This window comes from Apodemus sylvaticus, chromosome 11 (genome assembly GCF_947179515.1).
Source record: "Apodemus sylvaticus chromosome 11, mApoSyl1.1, whole genome shotgun sequence".
In the NCBI taxonomy this organism is placed as follows: domain Eukaryota; kingdom Metazoa; phylum Chordata; class Mammalia; order Rodentia; family Muridae; genus Apodemus; species Apodemus sylvaticus.
This window is the reverse complement of record NC_067482.1, coordinates 79169730-79193446: the sequence shown is the minus strand read 5'-3', so window position 1 is coordinate 79193446 and position 23717 is coordinate 79169730. Positions and strand designations below refer to the sequence as shown.

At 50.5% G+C, this 23717-nt stretch overlaps 1 protein-coding gene across 3 annotated transcripts; it reads right to left on the bottom strand.

Annotated features, from left to right (window-relative positions):
• Window positions 1-687: 687 nt before the first annotated feature.
• LOC127696103 (SEC14-like protein 3) lies at window positions 688-12216 on the bottom strand. 3 transcript variants are annotated; one of them, XM_052198599.1, is made up of 12 exons: window positions 12163-12216; window positions 10843-10918; window positions 10563-10606; window positions 10365-10424; window positions 9093-9281; window positions 7769-7864; window positions 6730-6790; window positions 5302-5388; window positions 2926-3032; window positions 2447-2586; window positions 2191-2360; window positions 688-1476 (listed from the first exon to the last, which is right to left on the bottom strand). In XM_052198599.1, exons 1-12 carry the CDS (start codon window positions 12214-12216, stop codon window positions 1355-1357), a joined length of 1206 nt encoding a protein of 401 aa, XP_052054559.1. In that variant the 3' UTR covers window positions 688-1354. The 3 variants fall into 3 exon arrangements, with proteins under 3 accessions (XP_052054559.1, XP_052054560.1, XP_052054561.1); XM_052198600.1 differs by having other exon boundaries at window positions 5305-5388; XM_052198601.1 differs by lacking the exons at window positions 9093-9281; window positions 10365-10424 and having other exon boundaries at window positions 5305-5388.
• Between the last annotated feature and the right edge of the window lie 11501 nt (window positions 12217-23717).

Sequence of the window (23717 nt, the reverse complement as noted above, 5' to 3'; positions counted from 1 at the left end):
CAGCTCTGTGAGGCTTCTTGAACAACTTCCCTACATGTTGTGGGTCTCCATTAGCTGGGCTGCACAATTTGGGGGATTATCTCTTCCATCTATAAAAAGGGCTTAGCGGGACGGGGATATCCAATAACTCTACTTAAAGATGCAGGGCAATCAAAACATTCCGTATCTTCTTGTCAGAGCAGAATCTTATGAGGGGGCATCATGGAGCAATTTAGAGCCATGCCTTCTGACTAAATAGACAACAAAGCCTTCAGGTCCTAGATCTGCTGCTTAAGACTATGTCATCGAATGGCTACTTTAGCCTCTCTGAGCTCGGTGTCTTCATTCATAAAGTGGCTCTGATAAGGTGTACTGTTGGTGGTGTCAGGATGACATGAGCCTACCTTGTAAAGCTCTTGGAACAGTGACAATCCTCAGCAAACAGCAGCCACTATTATTGTTTTGTATTTTTGTTTGTTTTTGTTTTTTTGTTTTTGCAACATTGAGAGTAGATGTTGACGTTCTTTGCTTTGGAGGAAATGTTTTTTAATTTATTTTTTTTAGATTTATTTATGTGCTCTGTCTGCGTGTACACCTACATGTCAGAAGGCATCAGATTCCATCACAGATGGCTGTGAGCCACCATGTGGAATTGAACCTAGGACCTCTAGAAGAGCAGCCAGTCAGTCTTTTAACCTATGAGCCATCTCTCCAGCCCCGGGGCAAATTCTTTTAATGGCTTAAAATATGAGCTGTGAGTTCAAAAGGAAGGAGGTGATTATGAGGATAATGTACCCTTGGATCAGGCCAAGTCAGAAGCGGGCACCTCCTGCTAGAGGTATAGAGCTTTTGTATCTGAGCCTCCCAAAAGAAACCACTGCTTGGGTCTTCGCCAAGGGTGGCTCTGTCCAGGGTGCTGAAATCTGCTGTCTGATCTCTACCATTCCTGTGACCCTTGTGCTCCCTGCCTCTGTTCTTTGTTTAACTTACAGAAATGCAGTAAGCATCTACTAGATAGTGAATGGAAATAAAGGGATTCTGATAGTCTCCAGCTCAAGATGCTCACAGCTCACAGGGAGGGACTCAAGTGCAAACGTCTTAGGAGAGATGAGGTCAAGTAGAGTTATTTCCCTATTCTTGGGCCCCAAGGACACCTGTCCCCTGTCTTTCCCTCGTGCTTCTTTCTCTTTTGCAGTCTTTCTACCTCCAACCTTTCATAATTTTAAATTTTGATTACAACAGATAAATCTTCTCCGGGCAACCTCTCTCCGACCACTGGTGTTGCAGAGTAAGCCGGTCTAATGATCAGTTTTAGGAATGAAAGGAGAGAAGAGAAGAAACAGAGGGTTGGGGTCTCTGAGACGCGAGGCTCCACCTAGACAGGGGTGAGCTCCTCATCGTACTTCTGCATGCCCTCGTCTGGGAGAAGCACTTCAACCGTGAAGCTGATCTTCTTGGCGTGGACGAAGCTATAGGTGTTGTCAAAGCGGAGGACATCTAGGAGACAGACGGAGAGATGAGTTCCTGCTGGCTGTGCTCTCCGAGCTGCTGTAATTCCCCATGGTGCCTTTTACCTCCCCATGGGATCTGTCGCCCTGAGCAGAGCCTGAAAACAGAAATTACCTCCTCTTGGCAATCACCCAGCCTGTCAGCAGACAGCGAGAACAATGGATGCTCCTTATGCTAATTCAGGTATCGTCACACCTGGATGCTCACATACATTGAGAGCAACAGAAGCTTCCTAGCCCTCTTGGACAAAGTGGGTGCTGGGCAAAGCCTGAGGTGATGGATTTAATCCTCAGACCATGGATGACCCAAACAATGGTCCTTCCCAGACTGGGCACTGCTTTGCCCTTGAGCCACTACATCGAGGCAGATATGGAGCTGGGGTAGCATGACATTCAGCTTTGAGGCTGCATGTAGGTTGGCTTACTTCTCATGACTTCATGCGGAAAGTGCCACCTGCCCTATTGTCCCATGCCTGTGTCCTGTGATCCAAGCATCCTCAATTCCTCGGGGTCCTTGTGTCTCTGACTGTTGGCGCACAATAAGTGTTCATGAGTGTGACTTGAGAATGAGTGAAGGGTCTAACCTGGACTACGTGTCCTTGGATATGTGTCTCAGGAAAGGGGCCACTGCCCATGTTAATCCTTTAAACCATGTGAAGGTGTTTCCTGTCTCCAGAGCCAGTGCACAGCTCGGTAGACTTACAGACACCAGCCTCAGTGCAGGTGAGACTCCCATCCTCAGGCACCATGTGGGCATTGTAGCGCTGGCTGGTTAGCACCTCCGTCATCTCCCCTGCCTTCTGCCTCTCCCCCATCTTGGTCTTGAGGAAAACTCCAAAGCCGATGTCTGCACCATCAGATGAGAACTGCCACCTGGGAAAGGACAGCTTGTCGCTCAGTGTGACGGGCTCCTGAAGGGCCAGAGCCCAGCTGTGGGAGGAGCGGTCGTTCGTTCCTACCTGAGGACACAGCCTGGGAACAGGATCTCATACTCCACCTGATGTGAGGAGCCACGGCTGATCTGCACCGAGTGCTCATACTGAGTCTTCACCTGGTCACGCACATACATGGACTTGGGGATCTCGCCACCATAGTTGATCTACAACAGATTCTGGAATCATTTCTCTTGCCAGAGGCACATTTATCACTATTGGGAAGATTCCCACTCCCCTTCCCCAAACCCTTTCTTGGTTCTCTAGAAGGGCTAGTGCATCCTCTGGAAGCTTCTTTTAGCTTAATTCCAAATCAAAACTCCCTATCTCATCTTTCTCTACATATCTTCTCATTATCAAGTCCCAGTAAGTTGGACACATCTAGTTCAACATCCGGTCTCTATACCCAGTGGTCTATCTGGAGCTGTCTGTGAAATGGATAGGTGGGTAAGAAAGAAACCCAGCTATACTCCTCCAATCCCTTCCTGGCCCCAGGCTCTGTGTACCTTGGTTAAGCATTTGGGGTTCCCATCTGGGTCAGTCAGAGTCCCCCCAAAATGGGCAGGCAGTTCCTCAGGGCTGATGAGTTTCAGCAAACCTTCCTTCCAGCTGTCTGGGAGGAGGAGGAAGAATCAATGATGGTTATCACACCTGGAAGGGACCAGACAGCCTCCCATACCCACCAGGACACCCTGAATGTGTGTCTCCAAACACTGAGGGAGCTAGGCTACCAGGGATAACTCCCAAGTCACCTAGACCTTAGGCTACAGGAAATGGTATTCCTAGCACCTGATTGCTCTGCAGACATGTTTGCCCTTCCCTTGATGATGGGTTTGGACATTCTCGAAGGTCTCCAGGTCATGAGTAGTAAAGCTAAGAGTTGCTTGAATATCTCAAGGGGACTTTAAAGGTCCAAGAGTTCAGGGCCTTGTTGAGATTACTCAGTAAGATCTTGTGGTGGAGCAGCTCTGTCTAGAGAATCAGCTCTGCCTCTTTCATCATCACAACCATGAGGTATGCCATTGCTGCTATTCATATGTGAGCATCTAGGGGTCCTGGGTGCTGGGGATTGCCCTGGGTGTGGTCCTAGCCCTGTAGTTAACCTTAATTAACCCCCAGGCAGTGGAATATTCCTTCCCTCCAGTGGGAAGCGGGAAACAGCATAGTGCCTGAAAAACTAGGGCCAAAGTACTGAGCCTTGTGGGCTCCAGAGGAAGAGAGGACTTGGGTCCATATTGCTCCAGGATTTGGTCCTCCCCACAGCCAGGTTGCTTTCTCACCCATCAAGCTCTCACTCCTCATGGAAATGGGCAGAGGTGGAGGTATTGGAGAAAGAGAAAGCGAGGAACGTAAGACTCCAACCCTTATTTCTAGATCCTCCAGCCCTTATTTCTAGATCCTCCTTCACAATTAGAAGAACTGAACACTGCTTAAGGGATGGTTTCCTCTAAGCACTGGGGTCGAGAATTAGTGTTCTTCATCTTATCCTTCCTATCTATCTATCTATCTATCTATCTATCTATCTATCTATCTACCTATCCTACAGTGCCATGGATGGAACTCAGGGCTTCATGTGTTCTGGGAAAATCCTTGGTTACTGAAATATGCCCACAACTTTTGCCACTTTTAAAAACAACTCGTGTCAAGGGAATGGCATACAATGGTAGTAGTCTCAGCACTCAAGAGACTGAGGCAGGAGCATGGTGAGGTTGAAGCCACTGCATATTAAAATGCAAAACAAAAAAGTAATTAGTAGTATGTTTTTTCTTATTACTTTTTTACTTATAGTAATATGAAAAATTGAGAAAATAGGGAAACACAGACAATACTTTTAAAAATGACTTATTCTGTTTGTGTTTCCTTCTAAAAATCTATGTTACATATATGTTTTAATTTATTATGTTTAAAATTAAATTTATTGTCTGTGTGAGAGGGTTGCACATCACAAAATACATGTGGGGGCCCAGAGGATAACTTGTGGGTGTCAGTTTTCTCCTTCTACTGTGTAGGCTCTGGGGACATTGAGGCCATCAAACTTGGTGGGGGCTAAGCCATCCTTCTGGCCCAGTACATTTGGTTGTATAAAAACAAATTATATTGTCCATATGGCTTGTGTGTGGGTGCACATGAGCACACACATAAACATGCGCATGTGTGCATGTGCACAGAGGTCAGAGGATAGCCTACGGTGGCATTCTTCAGAGTCAGAGGTGCTGTTGAAAGCACTGGGTTTGCAAGTGCAGAAAGAAAGCCAGGGCACATAAAACCGAGGTGGAGAAGCAATGGATGAAACATAGGGGGCAGGGCGGCCTGACGCCTCACTCACCCCAAGGCTAAGGCAAGGAATGGGGCTTAGGAAGTGTCCTGGTTCTACACCACGAGCCTTGTCTCACTGAGGGGAAGAAGCAGCCTGTGGCTGCAGGTGATGTGCTGAGTTCCAGAAGGGATGATGGGCCAGTCTTACTCTACAGCCTAGGTGTGAATCCTGGAGGTGGACCAGTCTTACTCTACAGCCTAGGTGTGAAGCCGGGGATGGACCAGCCTTACTCTACAGCCTAGGTGTGAAGCTAGGGGATGGACCAGCCTTACTCTACAGCCTAGGTGTGAAGCTAGGGATGGACCAGCCTTACTTTATAGCCTAGGTGTGAAGCTAGGGATGGACCAGCCTTACTCTCAGCCTAGGTGTGAAGTCGGGAATGGAACAGCCTTACTCTCAGCCTAGGTGTGAAGCTGGGGATGGACCAGTCTTACTCTGCAGCCTAGGTGTGAAACCCAGAGATAGGCCAGCCTTACTCTATAGCCTAGGTGTGAAGCCAGGGATGGACCAGCCTTACTCTCAACCTAGGTGTGAATCCCGGGGCCAGAGCACGGGAAGGACTTACTACTTCCCAACACTACGATCTTCCTTCGCGTGTCCTCACTCAGGAATGGCTTCATAAGGTTGTAGCCCACAGGGAACAGTTTGGTGGCTGGAAAAATGCAAGAAGATGAACAGGGAAAGATCAAGCCACTGGGACACCTTCCCACAATGGGCACAGCCATCATACAGAAGTCATAATGGACCCGGTCAGCTCAGACCCAGTCACCCAAGAAATAGCCAACTAACCAGCCAGCCGTCAACCACTTACCCACTGCACAGATGAGCCAGTCATCCACTCCTCACCAAACAACCAATAAGCTAACTAGTCTACCAACAGCCAGCCAAGTGCCAACAAACTAGGTAGCCTGCTAACAAACAATTTACCAATTCACCAAACTTCACAAGTCGGCTAAACAGAAAATTAAGCAGCCACCAGGCAGGCAGCTAATCAATTTCTCTCCCCACCTACCAACCACTCACACAAAGAGCTGGTCTCCAAATAACCAGCTGACCATGCAAATTCAGCTGCAGAAAAAACCAGTCAGCCAGCCGACATGTCAGCCAACCACCCATACATCCAGCCATTGAAATGCTAGCCAGACAACCAGCTAAGCTAAAGGCCAGTCAGCCAGTCAGCCACCCCAGTCAACTCTACAACCCATCCCCAGTTACTTAGCTATTCAGACAACCAGAGAGCCAATTGACTGGACAGCCAGCCAAGCAATGAGTTAATCAACTATCAAACAAGTCATCTTTCTACCAACAGCATACCTGAGCAACAGCAACCTGAATGGTTAGTGAGGCCCCAGAACAGTACCAGGCCAGGAACATGTACCATAGGCATAGGCTCAGAGGCCTTCAAAGAGAAGATAACTTGCTCAGAAAAGCAGGATGAGCTGGGCATGGTGGTCAGCCTTCAGACACAGAACTTGGGAGGTATATGGAAGTGAATCTCTGAGTCTGAGGCCATCCTGGTCTATATAGTGAGTTTCAGGACAGTCAGAGCTATATAGTAAGACCCTGTCTCAACAAATAAACAAACAACAAACAAAAACAAAACAATGCTCCCCCTCCCAAAAAAAACAGTAAAGAAAGAAAAAGAGAATAAATAGGAGTGTAGCTCTATAATCCCATACACTCTGAAGGCCGAGGCAGGGACATTGCAAGTGCCAAGCCTATGTGTGTTGTGGAGTGAGTTCAAGGCCAGCCTGGGCAGCTTAGGGCCACACACAGCCCAAGGATGGAAAGATGGTCGTAGGGAAGCGATGAGGCTTTTCTGGGGGCACTGAGTTTGGAGCCACCCCTCTTGGAGTGAAACCAGATGTTAGCATTTCCTGAGCCCTTCCTCTGTGCTAGACACCAGGTGGTTTGCCCCAGGAAGAGGCATCAAGACTCTAAGGGTGACAGATAGGGGTATGGAGGCCCCAGGAGGGGGTCACATCTCACTCACCTTTCACAATGAGCATGAACTTCAGGGTCTCTGGGTAATTCTCTTCAAGGAGGCCAAAGAACTGTGGAACCAAGAAAGTCCCTCAGAACCCACACCTTCTCCCTCCCCCTCCTTTGCCAGATCCTGTCTGGAGGTTTTAGTGGAAATACCCTTTTAGGTATCACCTCCACTGGCCTCTGAAGAGCAGCATCCGCTTCAGGCGGTTAGAACCAAATGCCCATAGTAACCACACAGCCACTCTAATGACAGACGGTCACCACAGTGACTGCACTTCGCCAGGCGTTCAGAACGGGCCTGCACTGTCATGTGCTTTACAGACTCACTCCTGCGTCTGATTGTCCCCAAGCTGCAGGGGTGTGGGGAGCTGAAGCACAGGAGCACGGAGGGGGAGGGGCAGGAGGGATGGCAGACGGACATCAGGATGGCCCAGGACTCAGAGCAGGGGAGTGACAGGGCTGGGCCCGTCTGTGGAAACAGGCCCTGTGCTCTCCTGTGCACCTCCCAGGAGTCCTGTTAAGGTTTCTTTTCAGGGTGGGGCTAGGAAGGAAACACCTTTTATTAATTTGTGCTTTAAGTGAACTGTAAGGGCAAAGCAGGCCAAGTGTATGTGTGTGTGTGTGTGTGTGTGTGAGAGAGAGCATGTGTGTGTGTGAGTGTGTGTGTGTGCATGAGTGTGTGTGTGTGTGTGCGTGTGTGTGAGAGAGCATGTGTGTGTGTGTGTGCATGAGTGTGTGTGTGTGCGTGTGTGAGAGAGCATGTGTGTGTATGTGTGTGTGCATGAGTGTGTGTGTGTGTGCGTGTGTGTGTGAGAGAGCATGTGTGTGTGTGAGTGTGTGTGTGTGTGTGAGAGTGTGTGTGTGTATGTGTGTGTGCATGTATGTGTGAGAGAGCATGTGTGTGTGAGTGTGTGTGTGTGTATGTGTGTGTGGTATGTGTATATGGTGTGAACTCGTATGTGTTCAGGTGTGTGCACGTATGTGTGTACACACGTGTGTATGCATGTGTGAGTGTGAGTGTGCCCACCCCTGGGCCTCCTCACCTCCTGGTACACTTCCACCAGAGGTTTCCAGAAGTGCTTCAGTCCCAGACCTTCGCAGTCAAATATCATCACAATGGTTTCAATCTTCCTCCCCAGCTGTGAGGATGAGCAAGGAGCAATGCCCAGGGTCAAGCACAGGCTTGGGAATGGCAGCTCAAGTACATGACTCCTCAGGACGCTTCCAACCCTCCACTCTGTCCCCAGAGCAGCAAGTGGACAAGAACAGATGCATCTCCACACTCATTTATCCACCCATCATCCATCATCCTACTCATCATCCATTATCTGCCCACCCATCATTCATCCACCCATCATCCACCTACCCATCATCCATCATCTTCCTACCCATCATCCACCTACCCATCAACCACCTACCCATCATCTATCATTCACCCACCATCATCCATCATTCATCTACCCATCATCCATCATCTATCTACTCATCAACCACCCACCCATCATCCATCTACCCATCATCCACCTACCCATCATCTACCTACCCATTGTCTATCATCCGCCCACCATCATCCATCATTCATCTACCCATCATCCATCATCCATCTACCCATCATCCATCATTCATCTACCCATCATCCATCATCCATCATTCATCTACCCATCATCCATCATCCATCTACCCATCATCCATCATCTATCTACCCATCATCCATCATCTATCTACCCATCATCCATCATCTATCTACCCATCATCTATCTACCCATCATCCATCATCCACCTACCCATCATCCATCATCCACCTACCCATCATCCACCCCCCATCATTTATCTATTCATCCTTTCACTGACAATAGCTGGACTTACTGATTTTTCAAAAACTTTATGATGGTGTGAAGCAATACACATTCACTCAAAACCTTAGATTGGATGCTGACTTTTAATTCTTTTCTGGGCTAATGATATTCATGATGATGCTGTCTTCCAGTGTCCAACTGTAGGCTAATAAAAGTACTCTGTGCATATGTGAGGCAGGCTAGGCTAAGCTATGATGCTGAGTGGGTTAGGTGTATCTCCAACTAATGGTATTTTTTTTTTACTTAGGATGGTTTATTAGGATGTAACCCCATAATAGCTGAGGAGCATCCTGTCATCTCTTTACTTAGTGCAGACTACCCTGACAAGGTGGAGAAGACAGGCTCAGAGGGGTAAGGGACTTTCTGAGGCCACACAGCTGATAGGCAGTGGGGCTTTTGACCAGCGAGCCCTCTAACCATGGTAGAGAGAACACCGATGTGTTCTTGAGCCCACAGGCCCTGGCAGCCTCTCCTACCTCTAGTCACGCACCCCACCGAGTCAGACCCTCACCCGCTCTGTCTGCAGGTCACACTCATGCAGGATACGTTCACAGTCCCTCATCTTGGTCTTCAACAGGTCCTGCTTGGTGACTGAGAAAAGCAGCCCTTTGGGGTCCAGTGGCCCAATGATGTCATACCACACAGGGCAGCCATCACGGTCATAGCCACACAGGCCTCCAGGCATGTACTTCTGGATCACCTGGGCATAGAAAGACACATGACCCTTGGAATCACACACCTCCCTGGGAGTCACCAGATCTGTCTAACTTATCATACCCAAGTCTATATATATCCTGCCACAGGTCAGAACATTGGCTTGCCTGGTCCCAAGTGAAAACACTGAGGGTCTTGCAAGGGACGGCCTTGTTCACAGCTGTGAATACAAAAGGCCCAGTATCAGCCAGACCTGGCTTTAGGCTTTGGGACACATTGGTCCTGCCTGCAATGTCTTCCGGGTCTGGTTTAGTAATGGAGAATGTCATTCTGAAGCCAGCAGCTATAATTCAAGTGGATGCACTGCTGTTCCCATGTTCCATGTCCTTGAGCAAGTGACACGGCGGAGCTCCATCCCACCTCCTCTTGCATAGGACGGCTCAGATACTTGTCTCCAAGACAGTGCTGGCAAAGATGACTTACTCTCCACAGCTGATTGTCATGTTACTGTGACTTCAGTGTCGGTCCTACCCTTACCAGTGGTGTACATTGATAGGCGGTTGCTTTCTACCTAGACAGGACGTTTCGAAACTCTGGGGTGGGAGCACAGAGGGACTGACGGCTTATAGTGGCCCAGATACAAGTCTGGGAGGCCAGACAGGCCTAAGTTCAAACCCCGGGCCCACGATGGGACTGTGGGACTTTGGGCAAGTTGCTAGATTTTTTACTGGACCAAAGGGATGGTAACGCCTGTCTTTTAGCATTTCGGTGATTATATGAACTCATGCAGGGAGTTTTAAAATATTTTGGTTTATCAAGACAGGGTTTCTCTGTGTAACCTAGGCTATCTTAGAACTCATTCTATAGACCAGGCTGGCCTTGAACTCAGAGATCTGCCGGCCTCTGCTTCCCAAGTGCTGGGATGGAGGGTGTCTGCCACCACCGCCTGGCCAATGCTGGAACTCTTAACACAGGAATTATCTCTTGTTCTTACAGGAAAGGCCCCGTGGGACTTATGGCTTCGAAGGGCATCATCTCTGCTGTTGTCTTTCCCTCATGGTCTCCAGTGACCAGAGGCTTCTTAGGTGATATGTAAATTGAGACTGAGGCGTTTCCGGTTGGGGCTCACCTCTGGGGGCTGCCAGTCAAGGATGTGATCGATGTCCATGGTCTTCCGGAACTCCATGTACTGAAAACGAAAAGGCTGGTGAGGCCCTGTGAGGCTCCCATCACCCTGAATAGGGCATGGAATTTGGGTTATGAGGCACTGATTTATCCCCCCCCCCCATTTGAATACTGTCTCTAAATCTCCGGAACAGTATTTTACCTTGCGGAGCATGGCCTCCGATTTCTGTAGGTCAAAGTTCCGAGCTGAGGGAAGAAGAGGGAAAGGTAGGACAAGACTGCCTTGTCCTGCCTCTGGTGAGAGCAGTGGGGCACCGTGGGGGTTGGTCAGGCTCGGCTTCTCCCCCCACCTTCCTTAGACTTGTAAAACTTAAGCTGGTGCGGCCAGATTCTGAGAGCCACAGCTTGTTACAAGTCTGTGTTTGGAGACCCAGGTCCTCTTGCTGCCCCCTGATCTTCAGCACCCCCACCTCTCCCCTCACCTCTGAGCCAGCGAAGAAGAAAATAATCATCAGGGTTTGGCAGGGCGGGCAGCACATCCTGGACATTTTCTCGGAACTGAAAAGAGATATTCCCGTTAATGTGTTTCTTACACTGAGCCTTGACTTCCCAACTCAAAGGTTCAACCATCTCTCCTTCCGTCTGTCACTCAGTCTGACCCAGCTTGAGAGAAGTGTGGGATAATGGATGGGTAGGAGAGTCAGGCTGTGGCACAGGTGCTCGGGTGGAAAATGGTGTGTGAGCAAAGTCAGATTGGAGGGAAGAATGATTGTGTGGGTGGAAAGGAAAATGAAGGCTCAATCAATCGATGGGTGGATGGGTGGGTAGGTAGGTGGGTGGGTGGGTGAATGGGTGGGTGGATGGGTGGATGGGTGGGGGAATGGATGGGTGGGTGGATGGATGGGTGGGTGGATGGATGGTGGGTGGGTGAATGGGTGGGTGGATGGGTGGATGGGTGGATGGGTGGATGAATGGATGGATGGGTGGATGGATGGATGGATGGGTGGGTGGATGGATGGATGGGTGGATGGATAGACATGGAGAGAAGGAAAGATAGGTAAGTGAAAAGAAGGTTAGAGAGATAGAAGGAGAAATCCATAAATGGGTGAGTAGGATACTGGGTGCGTCCCTGGTTCACTTGGTGCATTTGCTAATCTTCCTATTCTTTACAAAAACATGGTTCCAAGAGAGAGAGAGAGAGAGAGAGAGAGAGAGAGAGAGAGAGAGACAGAGAGACAGAGAGAGAGACAGAGAGAGAGAGGAGGGAGGGGGAGAAAGGACGGAAAAAACAGAGGGAGGGAGAGAGGGAGGGAGGGAGGGAGGGAGGGAGGGAGGGAGGGAGGACAGGGCTCATGATCAAGGGTCCTTGTTCCCTTCAGCTGTGGGCACATCAAACACTCTGTTCTGTTCCTCTGATCTGGCTTTTACAGATTAGCTTTCTTCTCAGGGTCCCAGGGAAGAAGAATCCATCAGAGGGTAGGGACCGCATCCTCCAGTCCACCAGTGGGCAGGGAGGGAGGAGGTAGTGGGGACGACTGCCGGGTAGAGCTGTCTGCTCTGGTTCCTGGGTGGGTTCAAGCCCACTCTGCACACGTCATCCACATGATTGCCAGAGTGGGGCTTTCCCCTTACCACCTGTCTGGTCAGACTGATGTCACTCAGCTGTGTAGGATGTCACCCCCTTTGGAGGTGACAGCAGAAGGACATGCAGAGTCAGCAGATGGAGGCAGGGTCCTGCCACCCTTTCCAGCCCATGCCCCAACCATTTCCCGAGATCCCACAGGGAAGGGGCCATCTCTCACCTTGGCCAGGGTCTCTGCCTGCTTGGGGCTCAGGTCTCCAACTCGGCCGCTCATGGTGCTGACTGAGACGGAGGAGCAGTGAGCGAGTGACCACTGAAGGCGGAAGCCCAGCCTCACCTGTCTGCCCAGCCTCAGCTGGAGCCCTTTTTCCCCCACTCCTGGGTGTGGCTCAGGCGCCTCCCCTGGGACAACTCTTTAGATTGCACATTACATAACTGGGATTAAATGAGGGCCCGTGTTTGGCTCTGGGACAGGTCTGGAGGAAATGGCAGACCCAGAGGGCCTCTGCCAGATGTGGCAGCTGTAAAGGAGGGACTGGCCTCCCCTGGGATCCCCTCTCAGTGCTCTCTAGCCTCCAGTGACCACTGGCCTGGAGAAGGGAGTGTCCCATGAGTCCTCTGCTCCTGAGGCCTCAGCCTTCCCTAAGTGTCATCTCCTTGTCCTCCTAATGAAGGCTGTCCCAAAAGCCTCCGCTGGTTCCTGCAGGATGGGAGTCTAAGATCTGGCTGTGACCAGCCCCTAAGCCATGTTAGAAGTTAGGAGAAGTTCATACCCTTCAGATGTAGCAAGCACACAGAGTCGAGGGGCAGACGGGCTGTGTGGTGGGACGCACTTCAGAGAGAGCTCGCCTAGTGTACCTATCCAGCGGGAATTCTGTTCAATTCCTGGTACTGTGGAAATGGGAGGGGAAAAAGCAAACAGGGACAGAAGTTGGACCGCAAAGTTCCCTGGTGAAGGCTGGTCGTTTCCACGGGGCTGGCGCTACCCTTCCTGATGCCTTTCAGATTCCATCGCAAAGAGCCGGTCCTATGGACTCGAACATCAGGAAAGGCCAGGCACCTTCCTCCCGATGTCTACCCAGGACCCCTTATATGGGGCCTCTGACTAGGACAACTTCCATTAACTCTGAGAGTTTAGGTGGGGCAGCAGCATGGTGTCTTTTGGAGATTTTCACATACAACCAGCAAGAGGCATCCACCGAGGTGTGGAGCAGCTGGGGGGTCAGCCGCGGGTACTTAGGGAAGCCCAGCCGGTCCCTAAGCCCTTCACTTTCTGTCCCACCCCCATCTCCACATTCGAACACCAGGTGGGCCTGAGGCCCAGGACTGCTTTGGATTTTCTTGTAAAACTTTTCAGCCTGCTGTCTCCTGAGTCTGCCATTTCTAACAGAGGGCTGCTGCTCCGCCTTCTTATGAGCATGAGAGGAGTGACTGCCTGGGGTTGTGCGCTGCTGGGGGAATCTTTTCTTCCCGTTCTGAGAAATACTGGTAAGGTGAATACCAAACTGTCAATTATCATCTCCATGAAAGCCTCCAACCCAGCATGTACCTGTAATCTCAGCGCTTAGGAGGCTGATGCAGGAGGGTTGTAAGTTCAAGGACAGCCTGGTCTGCATAGCAAGACCCTGTCTCAAAGCAAACAAAGTTGCCTCAAGAGAATTAGCAGAAGCTATCCTGAGCCAGCGTTGGTTAGCATAGTTAGGCTAGCCTAAGCCACTCTACCCAAGACTGCCCCAGGTCCACTCTCCCTAACCGAGAACATCCTAGAAGTTCAGTTTTGGGGGCAATCCAGGCTTCTTTTCTGAATGTTCTCAGGGTTCTTTCTGAAGGTGGATGTGGAACATTCCAGATGCTGCCTGCTGGCATCTTGCCTGACTTGTGCCCCTGATACGGTTGGGACCATAGGAAAACGGGCCACCTTGGGCCATTTCCCTCTGTCTGGGGCACCTGGTGTACGACTCTGGAACAGTTAGGTAACTCTCCACACCCAACCCCACCCCACTTCACATTCCAGCCACCCACTTCCCTCAGGCTGGCGGCCTGCGGAGATCAGGTTCCACAGCTGCTCTCTCATTAGCTGCTAATCCCACCATTTCTCACCAGTCTCAGTTCTCTTCCTAATCCCTCTAATAGGAGGCACCCCAGACCCCAGTGGCTGGGTAGGAAGGTCTAGAAGAGAGGCGAGGGTCCTTCCGGGAGCTGTGATGTCATGGGAACTCTGAGCCCTTCTGACTGAACCAACCAAGCAGTTTATGTGCAGGAGCCATCAGTGTCTACAGGCCAGGCAACAGGACCCCCATCCCGTGATGGTGGCCATGGCCTGGATCTGTCTGTCCCAGTTAATACATTTAGTAACCACTCCCCCTGTGTGAAATAGCAGAATAGCTGAAGTCCCAGTTTTTGCTATTGTTGTTTTGAGACTGTTTCCCAGTGTAATCCAGGCTGGCCTTAAACTCAAGATCCTTCTGATTTATGTCCAAGTACTGGGCTCACAGGTGCGCACTGCCACGCCCAGTTTATGAAACTGCAGCCCAGGTTGATGCTGAAGGCTTGCTGAATACCAGTGCAAGCCAGCGTGGCTGGTCGAGCTGTCCTTTGAGCTAGCTGACTTCTCTTCCCACCCTTCTTTCTTTCTCTCTGGTAATGGGGAGTGAGCCTTAGACTAGGCTACGCAGGTGTCCCACCACTGACTCATAGGACCCCTCCCCCAGCAGGTGTCTCACCACTGAACTATAGTACCTCCCTCCCCAGCCCTCTTTTATCCTTTTATTTTGAGTCAGGGTTTCATTAAATTGCCCAGATGCCTTTTGCTGGTTGTATGTGAAAATCCCCCAAAGACACCATGCTCCTGCCCCACCTAAACTCTCAGAGCTAATGGGAGTTGTCCTAACCGGAGGCCCCATATCAGGGGTCCCGGGTAGACATCGGGAGGAAGGTGCCTGGCCACCCTGAGGCCCAGGCAAGCCCTGCACTGTTAGCTTCCTGCTTAGCTTCCCCAGTGGCCGAGACCACAGTCCATACCATTAGGCCTGACATTGCATTGGACTTTAATCCACCATGTGGCTTATAGCTACACATTTAGTGTAGTCCTGTCTCAAGCCAAATCGAATCCCGAGCACGTTGTCTGTTAGCGTTAAGAACCTTCCTGGGGGAGGGTAGCGTTGTTCAGTACATTCTACAGATGAGCAAACCGAGGCACGGCACAGAGCATTTAAATAACTCATCCTGGGACAAGCCTGTGCTATCACCCACTTGGCTATCCCACGGTCTCAGCTCCAGGAGCATCTCCTGGGCAAAGGGTGGTCGCCCAGTGAGAAGTGACTTTTGAGTGCTCATCTCTTGGTGGCCAGGAAGTCGAGAGGTGGGGCGACAGGGACATAGCCTTCAAAGGCACACCCCACACACACCCCGCACACACCTCCTCTGATCCGGCCCCATCTGTGAGTAACCCATTCAGCATTGACTCATTAATGCATGGAGCCTCTGGGGAAGTTAACCTGGATAGTCCAATCACCTTTCAGTAGTGCGCCAGCTGGGGCCGAGGCCTTCCACATGTCAGCCTTGTGAATGGGGACCTCATGTCTGAACATTTAAGACAGTGAGCTGTTCTTGGGGGGGGGTGTGGGGGTGCTGGTAGGGATTCCGCAGAGAACACTTGGCTTCCCATTTGCTGGTCACTTCCTCTGGGCTGAGAGTTTCGCATCCCCATCATTCCCAGCGAGGCGGCTACAGGCCTCCCTTTCCCAGCCAATGCAATGCTATTCAGAGCTCAAGAAGCTGTGCAGCCAGAACTGGAGCCCAGACTGTCATATTTCGCTACCTACAGTGGGACTGGAGCAAACCTTCCCTCAACATACACACACACACACACACACACACACACACCTCCCTGTTCCCATTCCACTCCAGGACTTAACACAGCAAGAGCTCAGTAAACAGCCAGAAGTACCATCACAGGTTAGGACATGTCGGGTCTGCCCGGCCTACACACACACACACACACACACACACACACACACACCCCACTCTGGGCTGCAGAACATGTGGACCCAACAGAAGCTTAAGTTCCCTTCCTTTCAAACAAAAGGCCTGGGGAAGGAGCGACCACCTGCACACACCCAAAACTATGCTCCCCAGGTAAACACTCCCAGGCCGTGTTGATCAATTCATGTGTCAAGGATTCAGGGGGACCAAGGTGACAACCACAACAACACACGAGCAAACACAGGTGGGGGAGTTGAGAGAGTTGCCTCGCCTCTCCCAAGAACCCTCCTAGATTTCCAGGCAATGTGAAAGCGCCCCCCATACCCCCCCTCCCACTCCAGTGTCCACACACTCCTGCCTGCCTTGCCTAAGTAGATCATGCTGAAATCAGCCATGGGAGTCTGCAGGGAGTGCAGAGGCCTCATGGTGGGCAACCGGTGCTAGCAAGGAGCAGGCAGAGAGAGCTCGGAGCACAGGAAAGGGAGAGAAAAGGGGAGGGAGAAATACAGTAGGGTGTGGCTGCATCCGGTGGTGCTCCCACATGGCCTCTGGCAGTCCCTGGCTGTACCCTGGGTGGATTTATATATAAACAGATAAGCTCTTTATAATTTTTTCCAGTGCTAGGGATCCAACCCAGAGCCTAGTGCGTGCTAGCAGAGCGCTCCACTACTGAGCTTCTTTCGTTAAGGAAAATGGAAGAAAATGTAACGTGATCCACACACACAGTGCTTCACTCTTCATACACAGCTCCATGGCTTTGAGGACATCCACAGGGTTGTGTGCAAATATCTAACCTAACTGCAACCAAGATCCAGAGGCCGAGGGGCCCAGTACCTCACCTAGCAACATGGTGAAGCCAGCCCTGATGGCGAAGGCATAGCGAGCCAACCCTGAGGGTCTGAGAGAGAGAGCTGCCACAGACCCCATGATGCCTGCCGCAGCACTTGAGAGAGTGGGCACTGTGCCTCAACTGGGCGGCTCTGGAGGTGTGGGTGGGCATGAGAGCAGGTGAGATGACCCGGCCTCTTGCCTGTGGTGGCATTGTTGGGTGGGCTAGCCAGAGCGGTGCTACAGAGATCACCCTGGTGATGAGGATAAGGGGGAGCCAGGGGCTGATCAGTGGGTTACCACCCAGGCCCAGGTCCAGGGACTTGAGTTGACCTAACCCCAAATCTGTGTCATCTGCACACTGTTGGGACATGTAAAATGGCCTGTCTTGCCAATCTGAAACTGCAGGATCTCCATGACACAGGACAGCAACAGGATAACCAGGAGGAGTCCCAGTGACGATCCAATATTGATGGTGTCACAGACTCCAGAGATCTTGAACCAGACCAATGACCCAATGACTCACTGCAATGGACATTTCCAAGACGTATGGACAGAGGAATAGACTGTGGGACACACTGTGACACGTTACGGCTTCCACAATGAGATATTTTCTATGTTTTGTTTTGGTGTGTGTGTGTGTGTGTGTGTGTTCAATGTGGGGGGAGGTTACAGATACCAGGGGTCGGGGAGATAAGCAGAACTGGGGTGCATGATGTGAAACTCACAAAGAATCAATTTAAAGTTTAAAAAAAAAAACACAGATTCAGACATTGCTTTGACTAAAAACCATGAAATTTTTACTCAGTGCCTTTGAATGAGTGGGCAAACACAGTGTCTCTGTCCGCATCTCTGCATCTCTGCATCTCTGCATCTCTGCATCTGTGCCTTCGTCTTGCAGCTGGACTCTTTGCTGACTTCACCCCTGGGGCGAACCCTGGTTCATCCTCTCCATAGCTCTGTTTCTATCTAGGGGCTGAGAGAAGGCTCAGGGGACCTACGTTTGGTGCCCAGTGTCCATTCTGGGCAGCTCACAAAAGCCCATAACTCCAACTCCAGTGGGGTCTGGCCTCCAAGGACACCTGCACTCATGTGCACATGCTATGACACAGATACATGTGCACATGCACACACACACACACACACACACATACACAGCAGAAAGAATCTTAGAGTCTCTAAAAACTGGCAATACAAAGTTTATTTTCTTCAAGCAAGGGTGCTTCTACCCCTCACCCAGAGTGCCACTGGCTAGCCTGTCTTGGGAACTGAAGCTGCCTCCACCAAGAAAGAATAATCATGTCAAGGGAAGCTATGTATCCCTTCAAGCAATGAACATTGTTCTAAAGCCAGAAAAACCTGGCAGAACTTAGGCCAAGACAATAACCAAACAGATCACAGTTTAACCGAGAATGCCTAACTATGAATACATAACTTTTTCAAATAGAGTCTCATGTAGCTCAGGCTCTCCAGAACTGACTATGTAGCCACAGGTGGCCCTGAACTCCTGACCAACCTTCCCAGATTTCCCAAGTGCAGGGATTGCAAGTTTGTGCCACACCCATGTAATATGCATACCTCTTTACCCACCTCCAAGTTTGTTATTGCCTTGTAAGCCTTAGGATCTTATTAGGTCCTAGAGGATGGCGTGGTAGTCAAGCTGGATAGCAAATCCTTTTCTGTCTCACCAATTCTGTTGTGGGGTGTGTGGGGTGGGGGGTGTGTGTGTATGTGTGTTTGTGTGATATGTGTGTGCATGTGGTATGTGTTTGTGTGTGGCGTGTTTGTGTGTGTATATGTATGTAGTATGTGTGTGGTCTGTGTGCATGTTTTTGTGTGTACCTGTCTGTGTAGTGTGTGGTGTGTGTGTTTGTGTGTGGTGTGTGTGTGGTATGTGTGGCCTCTGTGTGTGTTTGTGTGTAGTGTGTGTGTGGTCTCTGTGTGTGTTTGTGTATACGAGAGGGGGGCTGTAGCTACGTGTCAGAAGCTGGGTGTCCAGGAGCGGGGCAAAACTCCTTCTGTCCCTTCAGGGTCACCAGGGTTTCTAGCCTTTGCTCAACCAGGAACCATGCTGCCTTTCACGGTCCTACAGGTTGTGTGGTGTATGTGTTTGTGTGTGATGTGTGTATGGTCTGTGGTATGTGTGTGGGTGTGGTCTGTGTGTGGTTGTGTGTGTAGTGTGTGTGGTCTGTGTGTGGTTGTGTATGTAGTGTGTGTGTGCAGTGTGTGTGGTGTGCATGTGTGTGTTTGTGTGTATGTATGCAGTACGTGTGGTCTGTGTATGGTTGTGTGTGTGTTGTGTGTATGTGTGTATGTGTGTAGTGTGTGGTATGTGTTTGTGTGTGTCGTATGTGTGGTCTGTGTGTATTCGATGTGTGGTGTGTGTGTGTGTGTGTGTACATGTGTGTGCAGGTACACTCGCCTGGTGAGTGTATGTGTGGATCCAGAGGTCAGTATCATTTCTCCACCATATCCTTTGTGACAGAGTCTCTTGCTGGAACTGGAGCTCAACGGGTCTGGATGGCTCCCAGCTCCCAGCATGCCACTCTGCTCTCTCAGTGCTGGGGTGACAGAAGAGGGTCCCCACGCCAAGCAAGCCTCTTATGTGGGTACTAGTAATACAAAGCCATGTTTGCATAGCCACACTCTATCTACTGAGGCATCTTTCTAGCCCCTCCATTTCATTTTGGGGGCAAATGCTGGTTTGTGGGGAAGTCTGGAGACTCCCCAAGTTACATGACAGTTCAGTGAAGTCCGCGCTTCAGTAACAACAGTCCATCGGCTGTCTACGGCACAGACCATGGAGTGTTAGCAGTCCCAGAAGGGTGGGGTGGGGGTGGCAGTTGCAAAGTCCTAGCACTTTACACATTTTCCTTAAGTTAGATATATTCAGGGATATACACACTTAGTGTGTTACACCAGCTTGTAGTGTTCACACTACCGTCTGTTTGAGGTGAGGCCTGGAAACCATAGGCTGTGCCACACACGGGCTGTGCCACACACGGGCTGTGCCACACACGGGCTAAGCATTTACAGTTGTATAAATACACTCTGTCATTTACAGCAAACAAAGGCCTAACACTGCCTTCCTCAGCAGAGCAACTCTACTGTGTTACTTCCTCTTCCTCTTCTTCTTCCTTCCTTTCTTCCTCCCTCCCTCCCTCCTCCTCCCTCTTTTCACCCCCTGAGACAAAGTCTCACTGTGTCTCACTAGCTCTGGCTAGCCTGGCACCATGTAGACCAGGTTAGCCCCAAACTCACAAAGATCCGCCTACCTCAGGCTCCCAAACTCTGGGACTAAAGCAGGCGCCACCACACCTGGCTGCTTTGTTGCTTCTGTGGCTCACCTGTCCCGTTCCCTCCCCCACCCCCCAGTTTCTAATTTTTGAAAGACTTCTTTCCTTTTTAAAAACTTTTTATTGATTCTCCGTGAGTTTCACATCATGCACCCCAGTCCCACTCATCTCCCTGTCCCCTCATATCTGCCCTTCACCCTTGCAACCTCCTTCACAGAAGAAAATAACACACACACAAAAACAAAAAATAAAACAAGACATAAAAACCCTCTCTTCATGGCAGCTGCAGCGTGTCCCAGGGTGTCCCACAGTGCACCACTGTCTGTACACTTTCACATGCAAAGGATTATTGCGATGCGTCACCAGGGTCTCTGGTGGTGCTCGGAGGGTATAAACAGGACCTCGAAGAGCTCGGTTCGCTGCTCCAGCTGTGCAACACTGCGGGTCTCATGATTTCACTGATCTTCGCTTCCCTGAGAGAGGCACAGTGGAGAACTCCTGGTATTGCTGCTGGTCCCTTCTGCTGACTGGAGCCAAGGCTGAGGCCTGCCTGTCTCTGCTGGGTGTGTCCCTGTGGCTGCTAACCCGACTCTACCGAACTGGACAGCTGGTGTATCCGTGAAGTCTTTGTGATTGGATCGACCTGCTGCCGCTGCTGACCTGTGAACTGAACTGCCGATTTCCAGACAACACAAATGGGAGTTGCTCCGAAGAACCTTTCTAAACAGGTCCACTTTCCCTGTATCCTTTTTTTTTTTTTTTAAGATTTATTTATTTATTATATGTAAGTACACTGTAGCTGTCTTCAGACACACCAGAAGAGGGCGTCAGAACTCATTATGGATGCTTGTGAGCCACCATGTGGTTGCTGGGATTTGAACTCAGAACCTTCAGAAGAGCAGTCAGTGCTCTTAACCACCAAGCCATCTCCCCAGCCCCCCTGTATCCTTTCTTTTCCACTACCTCTGGTAGGTGGTGGGCTACAAGAGAGGTTAAAGCATTTAAAACTATCATTAAAAATATGATTTAAAAAAAATTAAAGCTACAGGTGGTGACTGGGCAAAGGCTATGGGACAAGACAGTGCAGTGAGAACAAGCTACAGATGCAGGCTCTGACTGGGATCGACCGCCTTTTTCTGCCATGCTGGAAGCCTCAAACATCTGGGGTGGTGAGCTTGAGCTCCTGGCCCGACACCGCCCCCTTGTGGAGGAAGGTAGCTATCACAAGGCCATGGGAACGCGTCTCTGTTCCTGGTTGACCTAGTTGTTTTTTCTAATGAAGCTAAAGAGCCTGTTCCCTCCCACCTTCCACAAGCCAGTTGGACTCAAGGTTCGTGGTTTCAGGCTGTCGCTGTTTTTCGTGGTTCTAGGATTGAACCTAGGGTCCCGCACGTGTTGAGCAGGTGCTCCAGCACCAGGCTGCATCCCTTGCCCCACCCATCAAGTTCACATCTTGCCTTGTTTGCTTGCTTTTCAAGACAGTGTTTCTCTGTCCTGGAATCCACTCTGTGGACCACGCTGGGCTCGAACTCACTCACAGATATTCACTTGCCTCTGCCTCTCAAGTTTGGCTTTCAGTGTCTCAGGACAAGCCTCTTCCTGTCCAAGCCTGAATCTCCTCTTCTGCAACTGGACATAAGGTTTGCAGACTGGACTGGGTTGAGAGCAAGTTCAGAATGAGTTGGCCTTTCTCTAGGCCGTGAAATTCCAGGCTTTCCTCTGTCCCACACTGAAGCTCCACCACACAGTCCTTGACAGAGGCCACTGTCTCCTCTCAGGCAGCAACGAGGACCCAGGGAGCAGCTGACCTGGGTACCTGCCTCCGCCTGCCATTAGACACCCCTTTTACCAAGGTGCTAAGCCTCCATGTCCTGTCCTGTAAAATGGGTCTTCATCTCTGCCAGCCTCAGGGTGGCACACAAGGACACAAGGCTCTGTGCAGACTGTGGAGGGATGGACGGAGGACACAGCTGAAAACCTGCTCTGAACATGGTGGCTCTGTTGTGCCCTTTTCAAACTCATGAGCTTGGCTGGGTGGGGATCTGGGGGTGGATGGGCATAGATGGCTTTTTTTCAACTGTCACAAAAACAATCCTATAAATAAGTGCACCGGGTGCCTTCTTCTAAGGCGCTGAGGACTTTCACAAGGAGGTGACCTGGGACAAGTAGGCCTTGCTTTGTCTGCAGCCCCTGGATAGAGGAGGCCTCAAGATTCCCAGGGGATCTACGACCCCCTGACAAAAATGCCACCCCACCCCTGACACACCACACTCTTACAGCCATTTCGTAACTTACATTGAAGTACAATTTATTGACATCTGTTAACATGATGTGATGTCTGCCTAAGTTGAATTCCCCTGACTCCCCTTTGGCCCAAACACCCTATGGCCACTTGTACCCCATTCCTCAGCCCAGAGGAGTGTCCCCATTAGGTCACCCTACCCCGGCCCTTCTATGGTCAGTTCCTTGAGCCAAAGCTCATTCTTTTCTGGGTGTGTCCCACAGATCTGGTCCCCACCCCCTCAAAGACACGAGAAGACAGCATGCACATTTGACTTCTGATCGCCAAGGTCACTTCTGCCTCCCTCGGTGCTAGCAAGCCTCCTGTTGGCAGAGTCGGCTCAGCCCAGGGTGCCTACTGTCCCCAGGGCCTGCAATGCCAGGTGCTGGACAGATGCTCAGTAACTGCTAAGGAAGGAAGGAAGGAGGAAGGAAGAAGGAAGGAAGGAGGAAGGAGGAAGGAAGAAAGGAAGAAAGGAAGGAAGACAGAAACTATTTTTGGTTAAAAAAAAGCATCAGGGTTTTTTGTTTGTTTTTGTTTTTTGGCTGGGGACGTAGCTCACTAGCAAAAGGCTTGTGTCCTTGTGTGCAAGGACCTGAGTTCTGACAATAGAAACACACACGCGTATGGAGGAGGAGGAGGAGGAGGAGGAAGATGAACTGAGACGTGAAAGATGGAGGAGGAAGAAGGCGAAGAAGGAAAAGAGGGAGGATGGTGAAGAAGAAAGAGAAGGAGGAGGAGGGAAGGGAAGAAATCCAAAGTGACACTCTACCAGGGTGTCCAACCTGACCCTATAAGCCACATGAGGTCCAGAGTCGATAGGAACCTAACCAAACACTGAACCCATAAAGTTGGGTGAAACATGGTGCGGGTGTTTTCTGTGGGTGTTTTCTCGTAACTCCGTTGGCATGACTCTCAGCCATGAACTTTGCAGGCGACAGCATCACACTGCAGTGACCCAGGATTAGATAAGGCCGCAGGAGTGAGGGTTAATCCCACGAGACTTCCTGAGCTCTCAGTGACCCTTTCCCAGGCCGGTTCTGCCTCACCTCCTCAGGCAACCTCTGTGCTCCTTGCTTAACTGTGAGGTGTGTTGTGCCCGCGCTGGGATCCAGAGCCGCTGGTACCTGCAGCTGGCATCTCATGCCTGCTGCCTACCCCTGTGCTCCCAGCAACCGGTGTCGTCTGTCTGTCTCTGTGATGGAAGAATCAGCTGTCCTCGTGCACAGGGCAGTACTGTGTCCATCACCAACAAGAAATGCTAGTGATTGTGTACTGATGAAGAAAATTGAGTGCTTGGAAGGACAAGGATCAGGGTTCAAGTCCAGAGGCCTCCTATTTCAATGACATGAGTCATTCCAAGAGCTTGTCAAGACAAGAAGCAAG

Excerpts from the sequence above, each read along its gene's own strand:
- LOC127696103 (XM_052198599.1), bottom strand. The coding sequence starts at position 12,216 with ATGAGCGGCCGAGTTGGAGACCTGAGCCCCAAGCAGGCAGAGACCCTG. Across the intron at positions 10,607-10,842 it reads TCTTCTTCGCTGGCTCAGAG|CTCGGAACTTTGACCTACAG; the intron begins GTGAGGGGAGAG and ends TTCTTCCCTCAG. Across the intron at positions 9,282-10,364 it reads TTGACTGGCAGCCCCCAGAG|GTGATCCAGAAGTACATGCC; the intron begins GTGAGCCCCAAC and ends TTCTATGCCCAG.